General features: G+C 43.4%; 1 protein-coding gene across 1 annotated transcript; it reads left to right on the top strand.

The window, feature by feature from the left end:
• The first annotated feature begins 1,111 nt into the window (after positions 1–1,111).
• On the top strand, positions 1,112–16,040 carry Cyp4m9 (cytochrome P450 CYP4M9). The gene is given in 9 exon segments (NM_001079666.1): positions 1,112–1,262; positions 2,886–2,995; positions 5,009–5,099; positions 5,779–5,961; positions 6,078–6,475; positions 6,552–6,620; positions 9,436–9,604; positions 15,619–15,798; positions 15,874–16,040. Coding segments are annotated over 9 exon segments (1,518 nt in total).
• Positions 16,041–16,163: the final 123 nt, after the last annotated feature.

The following is a 16,163-nucleotide window of genomic DNA, read 5'->3' as shown; positions in this document are numbered from 1 at the left end:
ATCTATACCATCAATTTCCGAATGACAATGCTTAAATCATCTAAATATATTTAAAGGGATAAAGACAAAAGAGTTCAGTACCTTTTTTTTGTTTGTTAAATGACATTTTTTATTTTGTTCTTTACGTATTTGCGAGATTTGGTGTTATCAATAAACAAAATTGTGGGCGTTTATTTTGTTTTTAACACAATAAAACCTAAATAACAAATAAACGATCGAATGATCATAGAATTTCGACCACTAGGGGAAAAGTAATTTACGTACAAAAAAGAAAAATAATAATAATAGTATGTATAATAATCTCGTATCTCGTATGTCGTATCACTCTTGTCAGAGCGGTCGTGGTCGTCATCCAGCATCATTGTTGTGGGCAGATGTTATGCGCCTCACGAGCAATCGCCACTCCTCCCGGTTTGTGGTGAGCCTGGTGCACTCATGCAAACAGCCGCCAACTGCCGACTTGATCTGGTCGGTCCATCGCATGGGCACCCTTTCACGCGGTCTGGTGCCTTCTACTTTGCCCTGAACGACAAGGTGGTCTATGGAGTCATTTCCTCGACGGGAGACATGTCCAAAAAATGATAGTATGCGTCCATGCACGAGCTCCGAAAGACGCTGCTTAATGCCGAGTTCTCGAAGAATGGAGATATTGGTGCGAAGTTCGGTCCATGAAATACCAAGCATTCGTCTCCAGCACCACATCTCCAGAGCATCAATCTTCTTTCTCTCGACCTGCCGCAAAGTCCACGTCGTATAATAATAGTATAATAATAATATAATAATAATAAGTAAAACGTAGAAAAGCGCCGACAATCAGTAAACACATACGAAATTAATATCGCAATTTGTATTGGTTGTCTTTGATTACTATTTATTGTTGTTCAAGTCTGAGCGAAGTCCACCTTCATTTTAAATGATAACGACTGGTATTGGCGGGTTCAAGCGACCAATAATGAACTATAAATAGTATGATTGTAATGGAATTAAATGATAAATAGTATCGGCTTATTGAAAATCAGTCTAGTTACAAACCTTACTTACGAATGACTTTTAAATTATATTATTTAGATTCGTGCTTTTTTTCGTTCTGTTATATTCAAATTAACTCAAAATGTGGATGTACTTTATTCTTATTTTACTACTGTTGCTTACAATTCATTTCTTGTTAAATTATAACTACAGAGCTAGATTACTTAGAAGAATTCCGGGACCAAGAGGTTATTTCATCGTTGGAAATGCCTTGGATGTTATTTTGTCACCAGGTAAGATTGAACTGTACTGCATTTCGTACGTAAATATTAGAGGTTAAAATATTATGAAATTGCCGATTTATACTGAAAAATTGTATTTTTTAAATTTTTATTTAACATATTTATTTAATCAAAATGTTTACCATTATTATCTATACATTGCTGTCATCTAGTAGGAAGGTCATATTTTATGCCTTTACGATAGAACTCTGATGATCTAGACTCTACAAACTGCGTGAAAGCATTTTGTACTGCCTCCTGGGAAGAAAACTTGTTATCACGTAGAAAATTGTCCAAATCACGAAAAAAGTGGTAATCCGTTAGCACTGGATGACTTAATGGAGGACCATTAAGTCAGCCTTTTGCCAGTAATATTCCTCTAATGCTAAGACATGTTTATTATGCTAGTGCTCGCCATTCCTTTTTCATCAAATTAAATAGCTATTTGTGCAAACAGATTTTGTCGAATCATTTATTATTGAAGTATGTGAGGAGAGTGACATCAAGAGGAGAGTACATCAAGTTCTTCAACTACTGATTAATCTGATTGCGAGAGTAATTAATAAGATTTCACGTTCATTTTGTTCAATAAAAATCAGTTCATTAAATGAAATTCATACGTTTTACTTTATTTATTTCAAGTACATAATACTCTCATAAAACTATTTTATAATTTACACTCGCACGAAGGCTTAAGATGTGTTAGTATCGATAGCGCAATATCGACTAATTACAACACTAGCTCATTACGTCAACATTCCTTAAAAATCCTCGGAGCTCGTGCGCGGACAGTAAATACTGGTGATTGGACCTCTTGTGAGTCCCCACGGGTAGGTAGGTACCACCACCCCGCCTATTTCTGCCGTGAAGCAGAAATGCGTTTCTGTTTCAAGGGAGGGCAGCCGTTGTAACTATACTTGAGACCTTAGAACTGATATCTCAAGGTGGGTGGCGCATTTATGTCGTAGATGTCTATGGGCTCCAATAACCACTTAACAACCAGGTGGGCTGTGAGCTCGTCCAAGCATATAAGCAATAAAAAAAAGATACTTAGAAACAACCTCCAGAGGCTCATCGTGACCGGTAAGGTGTATGGCAAAAGGCCTCGTGGTCGCAACCCAATACGTTGGTCCGACCAGATTCGCACCGCTCTTGATTCCAGAGCTCACACCGCCCTCCATACCGCTAGAGACAGGAACAGATGAAGAATGATCATGCGAGAGAAATTGATACAGAATGGTAGTCTCGACCCTCAGCTTTGAGGAATACGACACAAGGAGGAGGATAAAAAATTATATATGTACAGTAGCGAGCTTTACTCATTAGTGGGATTCCTTACTGTTATACGAATAATATATGAACTTCAAAAACTAAAACAGGAAACCGATATAATAATTTTAACTTTTTCATATTTTGTTATTACTAGTTGGGATGTTAAAGGGTAGTTAGTCATTGACAGAATTTTTAAACCGGTTTAAAAAAAAAGAGATTCTACTAATACATTTTAGATTGAAATTTAATATTGTGACGTAGTTCACAGATAATCCTATAGCACATTATAATTGTCCGTTATTTGAACATAGAAAAAGCTGTTTAAAAATATTCATTACATTACGATAATTATATCTTTTTCAGCTGAATTATTCGCATCGACAAGAAAAAATGCAGCCCAATGGCCGAATTTAAATAGATTTTGGTCTTTTGGTATAGGAGCCTTAAATATATACGGACCCGATGAAATTGAGGTATTTATTACAAAACGTACTTGTATCCACCTACATATTTACAAATTACTAAGTACAAATTACTTATGAATGTAGATAGCTTAAAAATTCATCAATTATTATCATTTATCAAGAAATAATCAATTGATATGGCAATTGTAATTGAACGCTCGAGAAGTACAACGCCATCTGCTGCCAGATAGCGGAAACACAATACTCGAAATGTGTGGAATATTCTTGATAACTTTAGGCATGTGGTATCGGCTACAAAAGCGTTGCAGTGATGGCACGCACTCAGTCAGTAATTGGAACTACTCTGAGCGAAACAGCGAACGAATCACTTGAAGCGAAGCGGAAGAAGCGAATTGAGAGTTTTAAAGTGTTTGTTGAGTGTTTTAAGTGTTCTAAGTGCTAATACGGTGTTAACCTGTAATTCGGTAGAATTTTTTTATTTATCCCGAGCCCGCGTAACAGTACATTATTAATTACATATTGTAACATGTACATGTAACATGTACATTTAAGCCAAACTTTAATCAGTTTGGCTTTAGTAATTATTTAATGCTTTGCAGGCAGACGAGTGTACGGTTCTGATGGTAAATAATCACCGTCGCTTATGGTCATTTGCAGTGACAGCTTTTTTTTTCCTACCTAAGCTGAGAGCCTTGAGAGGCTATTTCAGCGTAACCTTAAATAGTAGGTGAGCTCACAGGGCTCAAACCTGACGACGTTGCTAACACGAACCCTAGCAAGAGTCGTGCTTCGCAGAATCTACCACCGGATCGGAAACGTGAGTCACTGAGAAGATCCGGCGAGAAACCGGGCTGTGCCTATGGGCTAATTTACTCGTCGAGCCCTTCGTCGCAAGCGACGGGTTCGACGGGAACGATGACTAGTGCTTGAGGTACCTAAAAGCACCATTAGTGGATCGGGAGGATCCGAAATAACGTGTTCGGGGTGACGTCGACTGCTTTTCATTCTGTCCGCAGGATCGGAAATGTAGTTACCGGCGGCCACGATGAGAGGGTTCTCGTGTCGTGCCGCTTTATCGAAGTGGCGCATCGATGCCGACTCTAAATACTTACTGATGGACTCTAAATCCAGGTCGTTATCAGGTCGACGTTCCTGACGAACCACGGAGCTCTGACGGCTATCCTGCAAAAACGGGATTGAATGGCTTGGAGTGATTTTAAGTTAGCGCGGGCCGCGTGAGCGAACACTACACTTGCATATGTCATGACGGGGCGTATGCAATATTTGTAGAGTGTCACCTTACTTCTAAGGGAAAATTTACTTCGCCTGCAAATCATCGGGTAGAGACGTCCTAAAATGAAGGCGGTACGGTCGCGTACCGTCTTTAAGTGGGAGCGGAATGTCATCCCTCTGTCGAGGATGACGCCTAAGTATTTGAACTTCGGGACCCACGGTATGGGTTGGTCGTACATCGTGATGGGGCGAATGGCGGAGGCGGAGGTGTTGGCGCGCCTAGTCAGGAGTGGGATGCTCAAAGTGGTGTTCGGAGGGCGACCCCTTTTGAAGAGTACCGCTGTGCTTTTCGTGGGGTTGATGTCGATGCGCCACTTCCGGAACCACTGTCCCATGGTGGTAGCTGCGGTCTGGAGTTAGTGACAGCATTAGCAAGGACTAGCATAGACATTAGCAATAGCAAGGGGCATAATCAAGCCGCTATCTAGGGGTGAGGAGTCTCCGCAAGCGTACGTACGCTTGGAGAGACTTTTTGTATGCAATTATTATATACGCTAGGAACGTTTCTAGCGTATATAATAATTACATACAAAAAGTCAAATTGCACTAACAAGTTCATTGCCAACTTGATACTCTGATTCCCAACAAACTTAAACAATTCCCTATACCTATGTTGAACCTATGTTGAAAATATTACTATATAGTCGATGATGGTTTCTAAAATCTTTGTATAGTTATATGAATATATTTGATGAAGAAAAGAAGAGTACATAGATATTTGTAGACTTGATCCACCTTTAAAAGGGTACATTACGGTTTTGTTTATAGGCTATTATTTCAAGCACACAACATATTACAAAGAGTCCTGTGTACAACTTTTTGAGTGATTGGCTACGAGACGGATTACTTTTGAGTACAGGTGATTTTTTAAGCATATAATTCGATTTAAATGATATATATCGATATATATCTTTACTGGTCCTCTTGTGGACCTCTTGTGAGTCCGCGGGGGTAGGTACCACCACCCTGCCTATTTCTGCCATGAAGCAGTAATGCGTTTCGGTTTGAAACGGTTGTGTGCTTCGGTTCGGTTTTTTACTGATACCTTAGAACTTATATCTCAAGGTGGTTGACGCATTTACGTTGTAGATGTCTATGGGCTCCAGTAACCACTCAACATCAGGTGGGCTGTGAGCTCGTCCAACCATCAAATAAATAAAAATTAAATAAAACTTTGAGTTTCCAAAGATCTTTTCTGCCACCTACCATCCGGCTTTGGAATGAACTCTTCTCCACAGTGTTTCCCGAGCGCTGTGACATGTCTTTCTTCAAAGGCTTCAAGGCTTGCGGAGAGTACTCAATGGCAGGCAGCGGCTTGGCTCTACCCCTGACATTGCTGACGTCCATGAGTGACGGTAACGGCTTACCAGGTGGTACGGCTTACCGCAGGTGGGTCGTAAGCTCGTCTGCCTGTAAAGGCAATAAAAAAATGTATTTTATATATTATTTTTTTATGTGTTTGCTATATAATATTATCCAGACGAGACCAGATGCATTGATAACACAACGGGTATTATATGCACATATATTATATTTAGGTACGAAATGGCAAAAACGAAGAAAAATACTGACACCAGCTTTTCATTTCAACATTTTGAAGCAGTTCTGTGTCATTCTGGAAGAAAATAGTCAGCGTTTTACTGAGAATCTAAAGGACACTGAGGGCAAAAGTATTAATGTTGTTCCTGCTATCTCGGAGTACACACTTCATTCAATTTGCGGTATAATTTAATTTTTGTAAATTTAAATTTAATACAAAGTAATAAAATTCAGTTCTTTTACGTTTTGAATAAACATCTAAGAAAAAACAAGTAATGAAATTGTAATTAAATTCCAGAAACTGCAATGAGAACCCAACTTGGTAGCGAAACGTCTGAAGCAGGAAGATCATATAAGAATGCTATATGTGAGCTCGGAAACCAATTCGTGCACAGACTAGCTAGATTACCTCTCCACAACAACTTCATTTACAACTTGTACACACTGGGAAAGCAAAATAAACACTTAAACATAGTTCATAGCTTCACTAAAAAAGTAATAAAAGATCGCCGTCAATACATAAGAGGGAACGGAGGTAATAATTTTGACGATGAAAAAGACACACAAGCTGACGAACATTCCATTTATTTTAACAAGAAAAAAACAGCTATGTTGGATCTCCTGCTAAAGGCAGAACGAGATGGATTAATTGACGAAATTGGCGTTCAAGAAGAAATCGACACATTCATGTTTGAAGTAAGTAATATTTTAAAACGAATCGTTTTATTATTAAACAACAATTTGATTGCTGTGTTACTTGTTATTATTGCAGGGTCACGACACTACTGCTACCGGATTAACTTATTGCATTATGTTGATAGCAAACCACAAATCAATTCAAGTAGGTGCTCTTCGAAAATATATAGATTACTAATTTAATACATTTGTAATGAGCGAACCATTTTTTTTTTTATTTTTTTTTTTTTTTTTTTTTTTTTTTTTTTTTTTTTTTTTTTTTTTTTTTTTTTTTTTTTTTTTTTTTTTTTTTTTGCGGCTTGACGCGTTAGTCGATAATCTCGCCTTCGATATCGTCGCTCCGCTAATCCCGACTCACTACCCGCTAAATATCGCGCATCGCCCGGATATACTCGACATAGCGTTATTAAAAAACGTAACTCTGCGCTTACACTCGATCGAAGTAGTTTCAGAGTTAGATTCAGACCACCGTCCCGTCGTTATGAAGCTCGGTCGCGCTCCCGATTCCGTTCCCGTCACGAGGACTGTGGTGGATTGGCACACGCTGGGCATCAGCCTGGCTGAATCTGATCCACCATCGCTACCGTTTAGCCCGGACTCTACCCCGTCTCCTCAGGATACCGCTGAAGCCATAGACATCTTAACGTCACACATCACCTCGACATTAGATAGGTCATCGAAACAAGTTGTAGCGGAGGACTTCCTTCACCGCTTCAAATTGTCCGACGATATTAGGGAACTCCTTAGAGCTAAGAACGCCTCGATACGCGCCTACGACAGGTATCCTACCGCGGAAAATCGTATTCGAATGCGTGCCCTACAACGCGACGTAAAGTCTCGCATCGCCGAAGTCCGAGATGCCAGATGGTCTGATTTCTTAGAAGAACTCGCGCCCTCCCAAAGGTCTTACTACCGCTTAGCTCGTACTCTCAAATCGGATACGGTAGTAACTATGCCCCCCCTCGTAGGCCCCTCAGGCCGACTCACGGCGTTCGATGATGACGAAAAAGCAGAGCTGCTGGCCGATACATTGCAAACCCAGTGCACGCCCAGCACTCAATCCGTGGACCCTGTGCATGTAGAATTAGTAGACAGTGAGGTAGAACGCAGAGCCTCCTTGCCACCCTCTGATGTGTTACCACCCGTCACCCCGATGGAAGTTAAAGACTTGATCAAAGACCTACGTCCTCGCAAGGCTCCCGGTTCCGACGGTATATCCAACCGCGTTATTAAACTTCTACCCGTCCAACTCATCGTGATGTTGGCATCTATTTTCAATGCCGCTATGGCGAACTGTATCTTTCCCGCGGTGTGGAAAGAAGCGGACGTTATCGGCATACATAAACCCGGTAAACCAAAAAATCATCCGACGAGCTACCGCCCGATTAGCCTCCTCATGTCTCTAGGCAAACTGTATGAGCGTCTGCTCTACAAACGCCTCAGAGACTTCGTCTCATCCAAGGGCATTCTCATCGATGAACAATTCGGATTCCGTACAAATCACTCATGCGTTCAACAGGTGCACCGCCTCACGGAGCACATTCTTGTGGGGCTTAATCGACCAAAACCGTTATACACGGGAGCTCTCTTCTTCGACGTCGCAAAAGCGTTCGACAAAGTCTGGCACAACGGTTTGATTTTCAAACTATTCAACATGGGTGTGCCGGATAGTCTCGTGCTCATCATACGGGACTTCTTGTCGAACCGCTCTTTTCGATATCGAGTCGAGGGAACCCGCTCCTCCCCACGACCTCTCACAGCTGGAGTCCCGCAAGGCTCTGTCCTCTCACCCCTCCTATTTAGCTTATTCGTTAACGATATTCCCCGGTCGCCACCGACCCATTTAGCTTTATTCGCCGACGACACGACTGTTTACTATTCCAGTAGAAACAAGTCCCTAATCGCGAAGAAGCTTCAGAGCGCAGCCCTAGCCCTAGGACAGTGGTTCCGAAAATGGCGCATAGACATCAACCCAGCGAAAAGTACTGCGGTGCTCTTTCAGAGGGGAAGCTCCACACGGATTTCCTCCCGTATTAGGAGGAGGAATCTCACACCCCCGATTACTCTCTTTAGTCAATCCATACCCTGGGCCAGGAAGGTCAAGTACCTGGGCGTTACCCTGGATGCATCGATGACATTCCGCCCGCATATAAAATCAGTCCGTGACCGTGCCGCGTTTATTCTCGGTAGACTCTACCCCATGATTTGTAAGCGGAGTAAAATGTCCCTTCGGAACAAGGTGACACTTTACAAAACTTGCATAAGGCCCGTCATGACTTACGCGAGTGTGGTGTTCGCTCACGCGGCCCGCACGCACATAGACACCCTTCAATCTCTACAATCCCGCTTTTGCAGGTTAGCCGTCGGAGCTCCGTGGTTCGTGAGGAACGTTGACCTACACGACGACCTGGGCCTCGAATCTATACAGAAATACATGAAGTCAGCGTCGGAACGGTATTTCGATAAGGCTATGCGTCATGATAATCGCCTTATCGTAGCCGCCGCTGACTACTCCCCGAATCCTGATCATGCAGGAGCCAGTCACCGTCGACGCCCTAGACACGTCCTTACGGATCCATCAGATCCAATAACCTTCGCACTAGACGCCTTCAGCTCTAGAAGCAGGCTTAGGGACCTCGGTAACCGTACTCGTCGAACTCGACAAAGAGTTCGCCGTGCAACCTAACCCATGAATCAGCTCGCTGAGTTTCTCGCCGGATCTTCTCAGCGGGTCGCGATTCCGATCCGGTAGTAGATTCATTCGCGAAGCAGCTGCTCTTGAGCTGTTAGGTCTCCTTCGGAGGCGCTCGGGTAGCTGTTAGCAAATCCCACCCCTCCTGGCTGAGCCTTTGCTCGCCCACCTGTCCTGGTGAAACTGGAAAGGCCTCCGGGCCACCAGTAATCCTTCAATCATAAAAAAAAAAAAAAAAAAAAAAAAAAAAAACCATTTATTTTTCTAGGATAAAATAATTGAAGAATTGGATGAAATTTTCGGTGAATCAACGAGAGCCGCTGACATAGAAGATCTATCTAAAATGCGCTATTTAGAAAGGTGCATCAAAGAATCTTTACGATTATATCCACCGGTACCATCAATGGGCCGTATTTTAAGCGAAGAAATCAACCTCAGTACGTATTACTGATGTAAACCTTTCTTTTCATTCGCGTAAGCCTTGTTACTACTTTTATGTTTAAAATGTATTCATACAAAAGAAATTGATTACTTGTTTTCATATTTAAATAGATTTGATATTATTCTAGATCAGTCTTTCTCAAAGTGGGCGATAACGCCCCCTGGGGGGCGTTTGAAACCTAGAGGGGGGCGTTAAGGGGTCCAGGAAAAAATGGGGGGCGTTGATGTGGGTTAGGGGGGCGCTGTAAAATTTGTAATTTCATTTACTGTGTAGTATTTTAAATTTTACTAAAATTAATATCACCTACTACACAATAACGAATAATTAGTTTATATTTCTATCCTGTATGATGTTATAAAAACTTAAAATAATTAACATAGATTTCGTAGGATAGCCCACACACCGTACGCAATCAAGTTGTAACAAGTTTCTGCGGAACATGATCGATGAAAGTTAAAAAATTAGAGCAATTTTACCTTAATTACATTGCGCTAGAAATTATTTTAAGCATTAGAAAAAAAAAGCTACCATGCAGAGTTTTAAAATATTACACATACGTAGTACATATTTGGGCAGCGGCTTGGCTCTGCTCCTGGCATTGCTGAAGTCCATGGGCGACGGTAACCACTCACCATCAGGTGGGCCGTATGTTCGTCTGCCTACAAGGGCAATAAAAGAAAAAAAAAAAAAAAAAAAAAAACTAACACAAATTGAGGTTTTCTTTACTTTCTTTCTTGTTTTTAACATAAGGGCATTTTAAAGCATTTTCCTTGCATGTTATAAGAAATTACTGATGTAAGAATCATAATTTTTATATAAAATGGAAATGCGTATATAATTATTGTTCAAAAACTTGTCTTAGATTATTATTTTTTACAATTTACCCATTACCGTCCAATGTCAAATAGTATAGTATAGTAAGCCTAAACAGCTCACTTATTGTAAACATTGTTTACTATTTTATTTCTATATAATAATAGATTGAGGAAAAAGTTCCTTCGCATTTTTTATGAAAATTCACAACATTTTTTAATATAATTTATTCACATTTAACTCGAATGGAGGCCACGGATGGGTACAAGGAGCGTGGGGCGTCCTCCAACCAGGTGGACTGACGACTTAGTGCGCACGCCGGGAAGTCGTTGGATGCGGAAGGCGGAGGACCGTATTATGTGGAAGGCATTGGGGAAGGCCTATGTCCAGCAGTGGGCAGATAAAGGCTGATGATGATAATGATAATGACATTTAACTAAAGTATGTCGGTACCATTTTGTTCGATAACTTTTTGCCATCTTGTAGGTAGGGACATGATCCCATTGCTATAGAAATTTTGGGGCTTCTGATCAAAATACCGCGACAATTGTTTTTGGCAGTCCTCTCGTGATGTTAACCTGACACTGCCTAAAGAATTCTGAAGAGACCGAAACAGGTAGAAATCTGAAGGTGCAAGGTCAGAACTATATGGCGGATGCATTAACACCTCCCAGCCAAGCTCTCTTAAATTTTGCTGATGAAAAACCACACCCCTTCTGTTGATTAATTCCGGCCGCTTTCTCTCAACTTCTTGCTTTAATCTCATCAGTTGTTCGCAGTTGAGTTCAGAATCGATGGTCCTGCCTGGTGGTAACAGTTCATAATGTATAATGCCCTTCCAATCCCACCACACACACAGCATCACCTTGTTGCGAGTTAACCCGGGTTTCGCCAGAGTCTGTGAAGCCTGACCGGCCTTTGACCACAACCTTTCTCGTACGTGATCCACTCCAGTTATCAGCTTCTTCAAAAATGGTTCGGTTTCATTACGTCGTAATAAAGAATCACAAATTAGTATACGGTTCATTCCCTGTAGGTGGCGGCCTCCCCCCGGTGAAGGTCAAGGGGCGACCTGAGGGGGTGAGGCCGCGCGGCGCGCTACCAGCACTCTAGCGCGCTGCCGTGGAGTGATTAGAGCGACCGGTCGACGGTGTATCGCGTCCCGACCCGGCAGCACCGTCTGGGCGGCCCGACGGGCTGCCGTACCGAGACGGCCGACGTTTCAGAGCCTTCGATTCGCCTCGAAGGCTCCGTCGGCTGGGCGTCCTTGGGGTGAGCCGCGCCGTCTGGTTGTAGTATTGACCGCGGTAGCCCCCCTACCTCATCCGGGTTCTGACCTCGGAGGGGATCGGACGTCGGGTGTAAGAGTGCAGGGGAGTCGTTTAGTGGGTGGGTCCTAAAATCCTTGGGCCCGCGGTCTGCTCACAACACCATGCAGACCGTTGAGTCTCACATACCTCGCGCGCCCCTTTTGCGCGGGGACCTCGTAGGTGGTTCGGACCTCTATCCGAAAAAAAAAAAAAAAAGTATACGGTTCATTAGGTTTCTTTCAGTGAGCTTTTTTGTGTACCCAGTTTTTTTCAAATGCGCCATAACTATTTTGTGGTCAATTCCCAGTTCTTCAGTTACGTTGTAACTACTGATATGCCGATCTTGCCCCACTTTTTCAAAAATGGCATCGATTTTATCCGTAACAGGGCGACCAGAGCGACGTGCATTTTTGACATCAAAATTTGCGGATTGAAAACGCTTAAACCAAATTTGTGCTACTCTCACAGACAGCACTAGGTCCATAAACATCGCAATTTTTTTCACGGCTTGCGTTGCTTTTTTACTTTTTTCGTAGTAAAATTTTCAAATGTATCGAATATCTTCATTAGATTCACTCATCTTGACAGTACGAAAAATAAATAAAAATCACACATCTTCCTAATTTTAATTTGGAATTATCTTCTTTCGAAATTAAACTTTTAATGATACCAAAACCAGCCAGATACAAATAGTGGGTATCCGGCGATTTTGTCCTGTTGAAAAAAAAAAAGAACAAAAAAAATAGATACAAATAGTATAGCCAAAGAGATTTTATTACAAGTTCATAAATTTTTAAGCTATTGCATAGCTTTTATCGCGGGCCTTGAGCGCGGGGACCGAATCATGAAATTCCGTAACGAAAAAAACCTAACTGCCCTCACTCCGCCTACCATGTAGCTCGCGTTCAACACATTCACACGTTGCGCTTGTGTAGTGTTTGTGAATAAGCGCGTGGCGTGATGTCACACTGCATGCGAATCATAAAAAGTCTGCCCATCTCTCTCTCGTGCGCTTTAGCTTATGAGTGTGAAGGGGACAGTTAAGGTTTTGCCTTTATTAAGGTTTAATATAGCGTGGTATTGTTTTATTATTGTTTTAATATTAAATTATCATTGTCTAATTATAATGTCATAAGTTGATAAAAAATGCTATGCAACAGCTTTACCGCCGCAGTTCCCGAGTGCCACACTTTTTTTTTTGTCAGATGGAAATCGCCGGACTTCCGCCTTTCACTGGGGATGGAGGGCGGCGCATGTCGGAATCGTACCGACTAAAACCTCCTGTCGCTCAACAACCAGCATCCAAACCTCGCATGAGACAGAGCTCATGAAAAGGCAAAGGGGGGAAAGTGAAGTGTTTAGTGCGGAGCACATCTCTCCCATCACCCTCCCCCTCGGGATGCCGGACTGGCAGTCGTCGGCGCCACAACCACCAGCCCTCTCGGTCGGCAGGCTGTCCGAAGCCCGCCTAGATGGCGCCGGTTAGAATGGTCTATCCTAGGGAATACCCCGCTGGGTCAGAACCAGGGTGGGTTGGGGATAGCCGGCCTTCCATCACCCGGATGCTCATACGTAAAACGTATGCAGAGCAGCTTGCACGTCGTCTTCTTAGGCCCCCTTCGCCGCAGCCCAGGCTGACATGTGAGGGAGACCCGAAACACTTAGGAAGGCCAGGGCTTGGGCGAGATCCGCCTCCCTGGACACCGCTCGACGGGGGCGGGCCTGTGCATCTCTCACGCGCCCCGCCGCCTCGATTTGCGAGATGGTGCACTCGCAGAAGTCGAGCATCGCCTTCCACGACTCGTCGTCACCGAGCATCAATGCCAGAACACTCGGCAACGACAAGTCGTTTCCTATTTTTGCGACGAGGACACGCCACCACCCCTCCCATGCGGGGCAGGCGACGATCGTATGCTCTGAGGTGTCCAAGTCGCAACCACAATGGTGGCACTCTGCCGTCGGCTCGGCTCTGATCCGGTGTAGGAACTCACCGAAGCAACCATGCCCAGTGAGTAACTGCGTGAGCCGGAAAGTGAGGCATCCTCTGTCACGATTCACCCAATTCACAAGAACCGGGCGAATCGCCTCGACGGTCCTATGACCAGCCGAAGGATCGGCCAGCCGCCTGGACCATGACTCCAGCACGGACCGCCGAGATTGGGCCCTCCGCGCTCTGACCACACTGGGGCTGGGACGCGCCACGCCCCGGGCACGAAGGTTAGCCCGCCACTGATAGTCAGCGGCGAGCGCCTCCGCCTCCAGGACCCAAAGCGGCGTCCCAGCCAGTACACACGCCGCCTCGAAAGAGATGGTGCGATAAACACGGATGATCCTGACCGCGATGGTGCCTTGCGGCCGTTGCAGCAACTTCGCTACCCCCCACGGCCAGTGACTGGCCCCACACGGGCGCCACCTGGTCAGGCCCCCCGATGTTAGGAAGAAGCCAGCTTAACGCGCCGGCCACCCCCAACAAACGAGGGACCAGATTCTGAAAGTGAACACGGAAGGTCCAACGACTGTCCAGAATGAGGCCGAGGTACTTCAACTGCACCCCGACCCGATACGGACGCCTCCAACCGCGATATGGGTATCGACAGGTGGCACTCTCCGGGGCCTGTGGAATCACATGGCCTCGGATTTACTGAGTGTCACGTCGAGGCCCAATCTGCTGATTTTGCCGACGACATGCGCCACCACAACGGTGGCAAGACGAGCAAACTCAGCAAACCATAAATGATATTAATTTATTTTTCGTAGTTTCCTTCCTTCTTGCGTCGATAATCCTCAGTGCTGAGGGTCGTGGCCTCCTCTAATAACTTTCTCCTGCATCATCTTGCGCCATTCCTGCCTGTCCTCGGCTGTGTGGATAGCGACGTGGACTGAGATATTGAGAGTGGAGCGTATTTGGTCCGACCAGCGCATTGGATTTCTGCCTCTGTGCCTTCTCCCGCATACCTTGCCTGTTACCAGCAGCTTTTCCAGATTTTCACCTCTCTTTCTGGCGACATGTCCAAAGATCTCGAAACTTCTCCGCGCGCATGTAGTGCTGAGGCGCATTGGAATCTTGAGCTCGTTAAGAATGGATTCGTTGGTTCTGTGTTCTGTCCAACGAATCCCGAGCATTTTCCTCCAGCACCACATCTCAAACGCTTCGATGCGTTGGCAATCGGCTTTCTTGAGGGTCCAAATCTCTGTGGCCGTAGAGAAAAATGGAAAAGACGAGGGGGTGACGAGCTGCTTTTTGGTATTCCTCGAGATGTTTCTGTCCGCCCAAACACGGTCCATTTGGGACATAGCTCTCTTTGCCATACTGATTCGCCTTCTGAGGTCCTTTTCAGAGGATCCATTACTAGCTATGACGGAGCCCAGATAAATGAAATCCTCTACGACTTCCAGGTTTAGCTTATTCGTAGTTTAATAAGTTATTATTGTTAGTAGTATTATTTACTAGTCGAAATATAAATTTTTAATTATCTTATGATGAGAATCTTATATTAATGAGAAAGATATTCAACAAAAATAGTTTCGTTCTAATAAATTAGCATAGTAATAGTACAGTGAACTAGCAATTTATTTTGGTGATTCTGAATTTAAACAAACATATTGATGAGAAGAATTCATTTTTACTTTGCAAATTTGTAAATACACGCTACGTAGCAATGTACGGACATATAATAATATGAAGAAACAATAATAGCATCTACAAATACATAATTATGTACTACGTGGTACTACATTTACTAAAATTAATACAACATTTATTAATTAAATTAATGAAATTGTGGTTTTAAAGTTTTAGGGGTGTATAAAAAATGGGGGGCGCTGAAAAGTAATTGATTTTCAAAGGGGGCGGTAACAGAAATAAGTTTGATAATCACTGTTCTAGATGGTTACACCGTACCAGCCGGGACCTACTGTCATATTCAAATATTTGACTTACACCGCCGCGAGGATTTGTTCAAAGATCCTCTTGTGTTTGACCCGGACCGTTTCTTACCACATAACACCGAAGGCCGACACCCTTACGCTTACATACCTTTTAGCGCTGGACCCAGAAATTGCATAGGTATGTATAACGGTAGCCACATCTGTCGACACATTAAAGAACTTACCATAAAATTAATTTCGTTTATGTTTCTAGGTCAGAAATTTGCCATACTCGAGATGAAGTCTCTTCTGTCTGCTGTATTGCGTCGTTACAATCTGTATCCAATAACCAAACCGGAAGATCTTAAATTTGTTCTAGATCTAGTTTTAAGGACAACGGAACCGGTTCACGTTAGATTTGTGAAGAGAAATAAAGTATAGCTCGAACCGCGCTTTGTAAGTTTTCGTTTTCATATTCTGTGTTCTATCTAAAATTAGCTAGACACTAAGCATTCCCGGCAAATATATTTTGGCACTCCCATATAGTGTATTTATAAACGGCAG

The sequence above is a fragment of the Bombyx mori genome, chromosome 5 (assembly GCF_030269925.1).
Source record: "Bombyx mori chromosome 5, ASM3026992v2".
In the NCBI taxonomy this organism is placed as follows: Eukaryota; Metazoa; Arthropoda; class Insecta; order Lepidoptera; family Bombycidae; genus Bombyx; species Bombyx mori.
The sequence above is the reverse complement of the archived record's forward strand: the minus strand, read 5'-3'. Positions and strand labels throughout refer to the sequence as shown.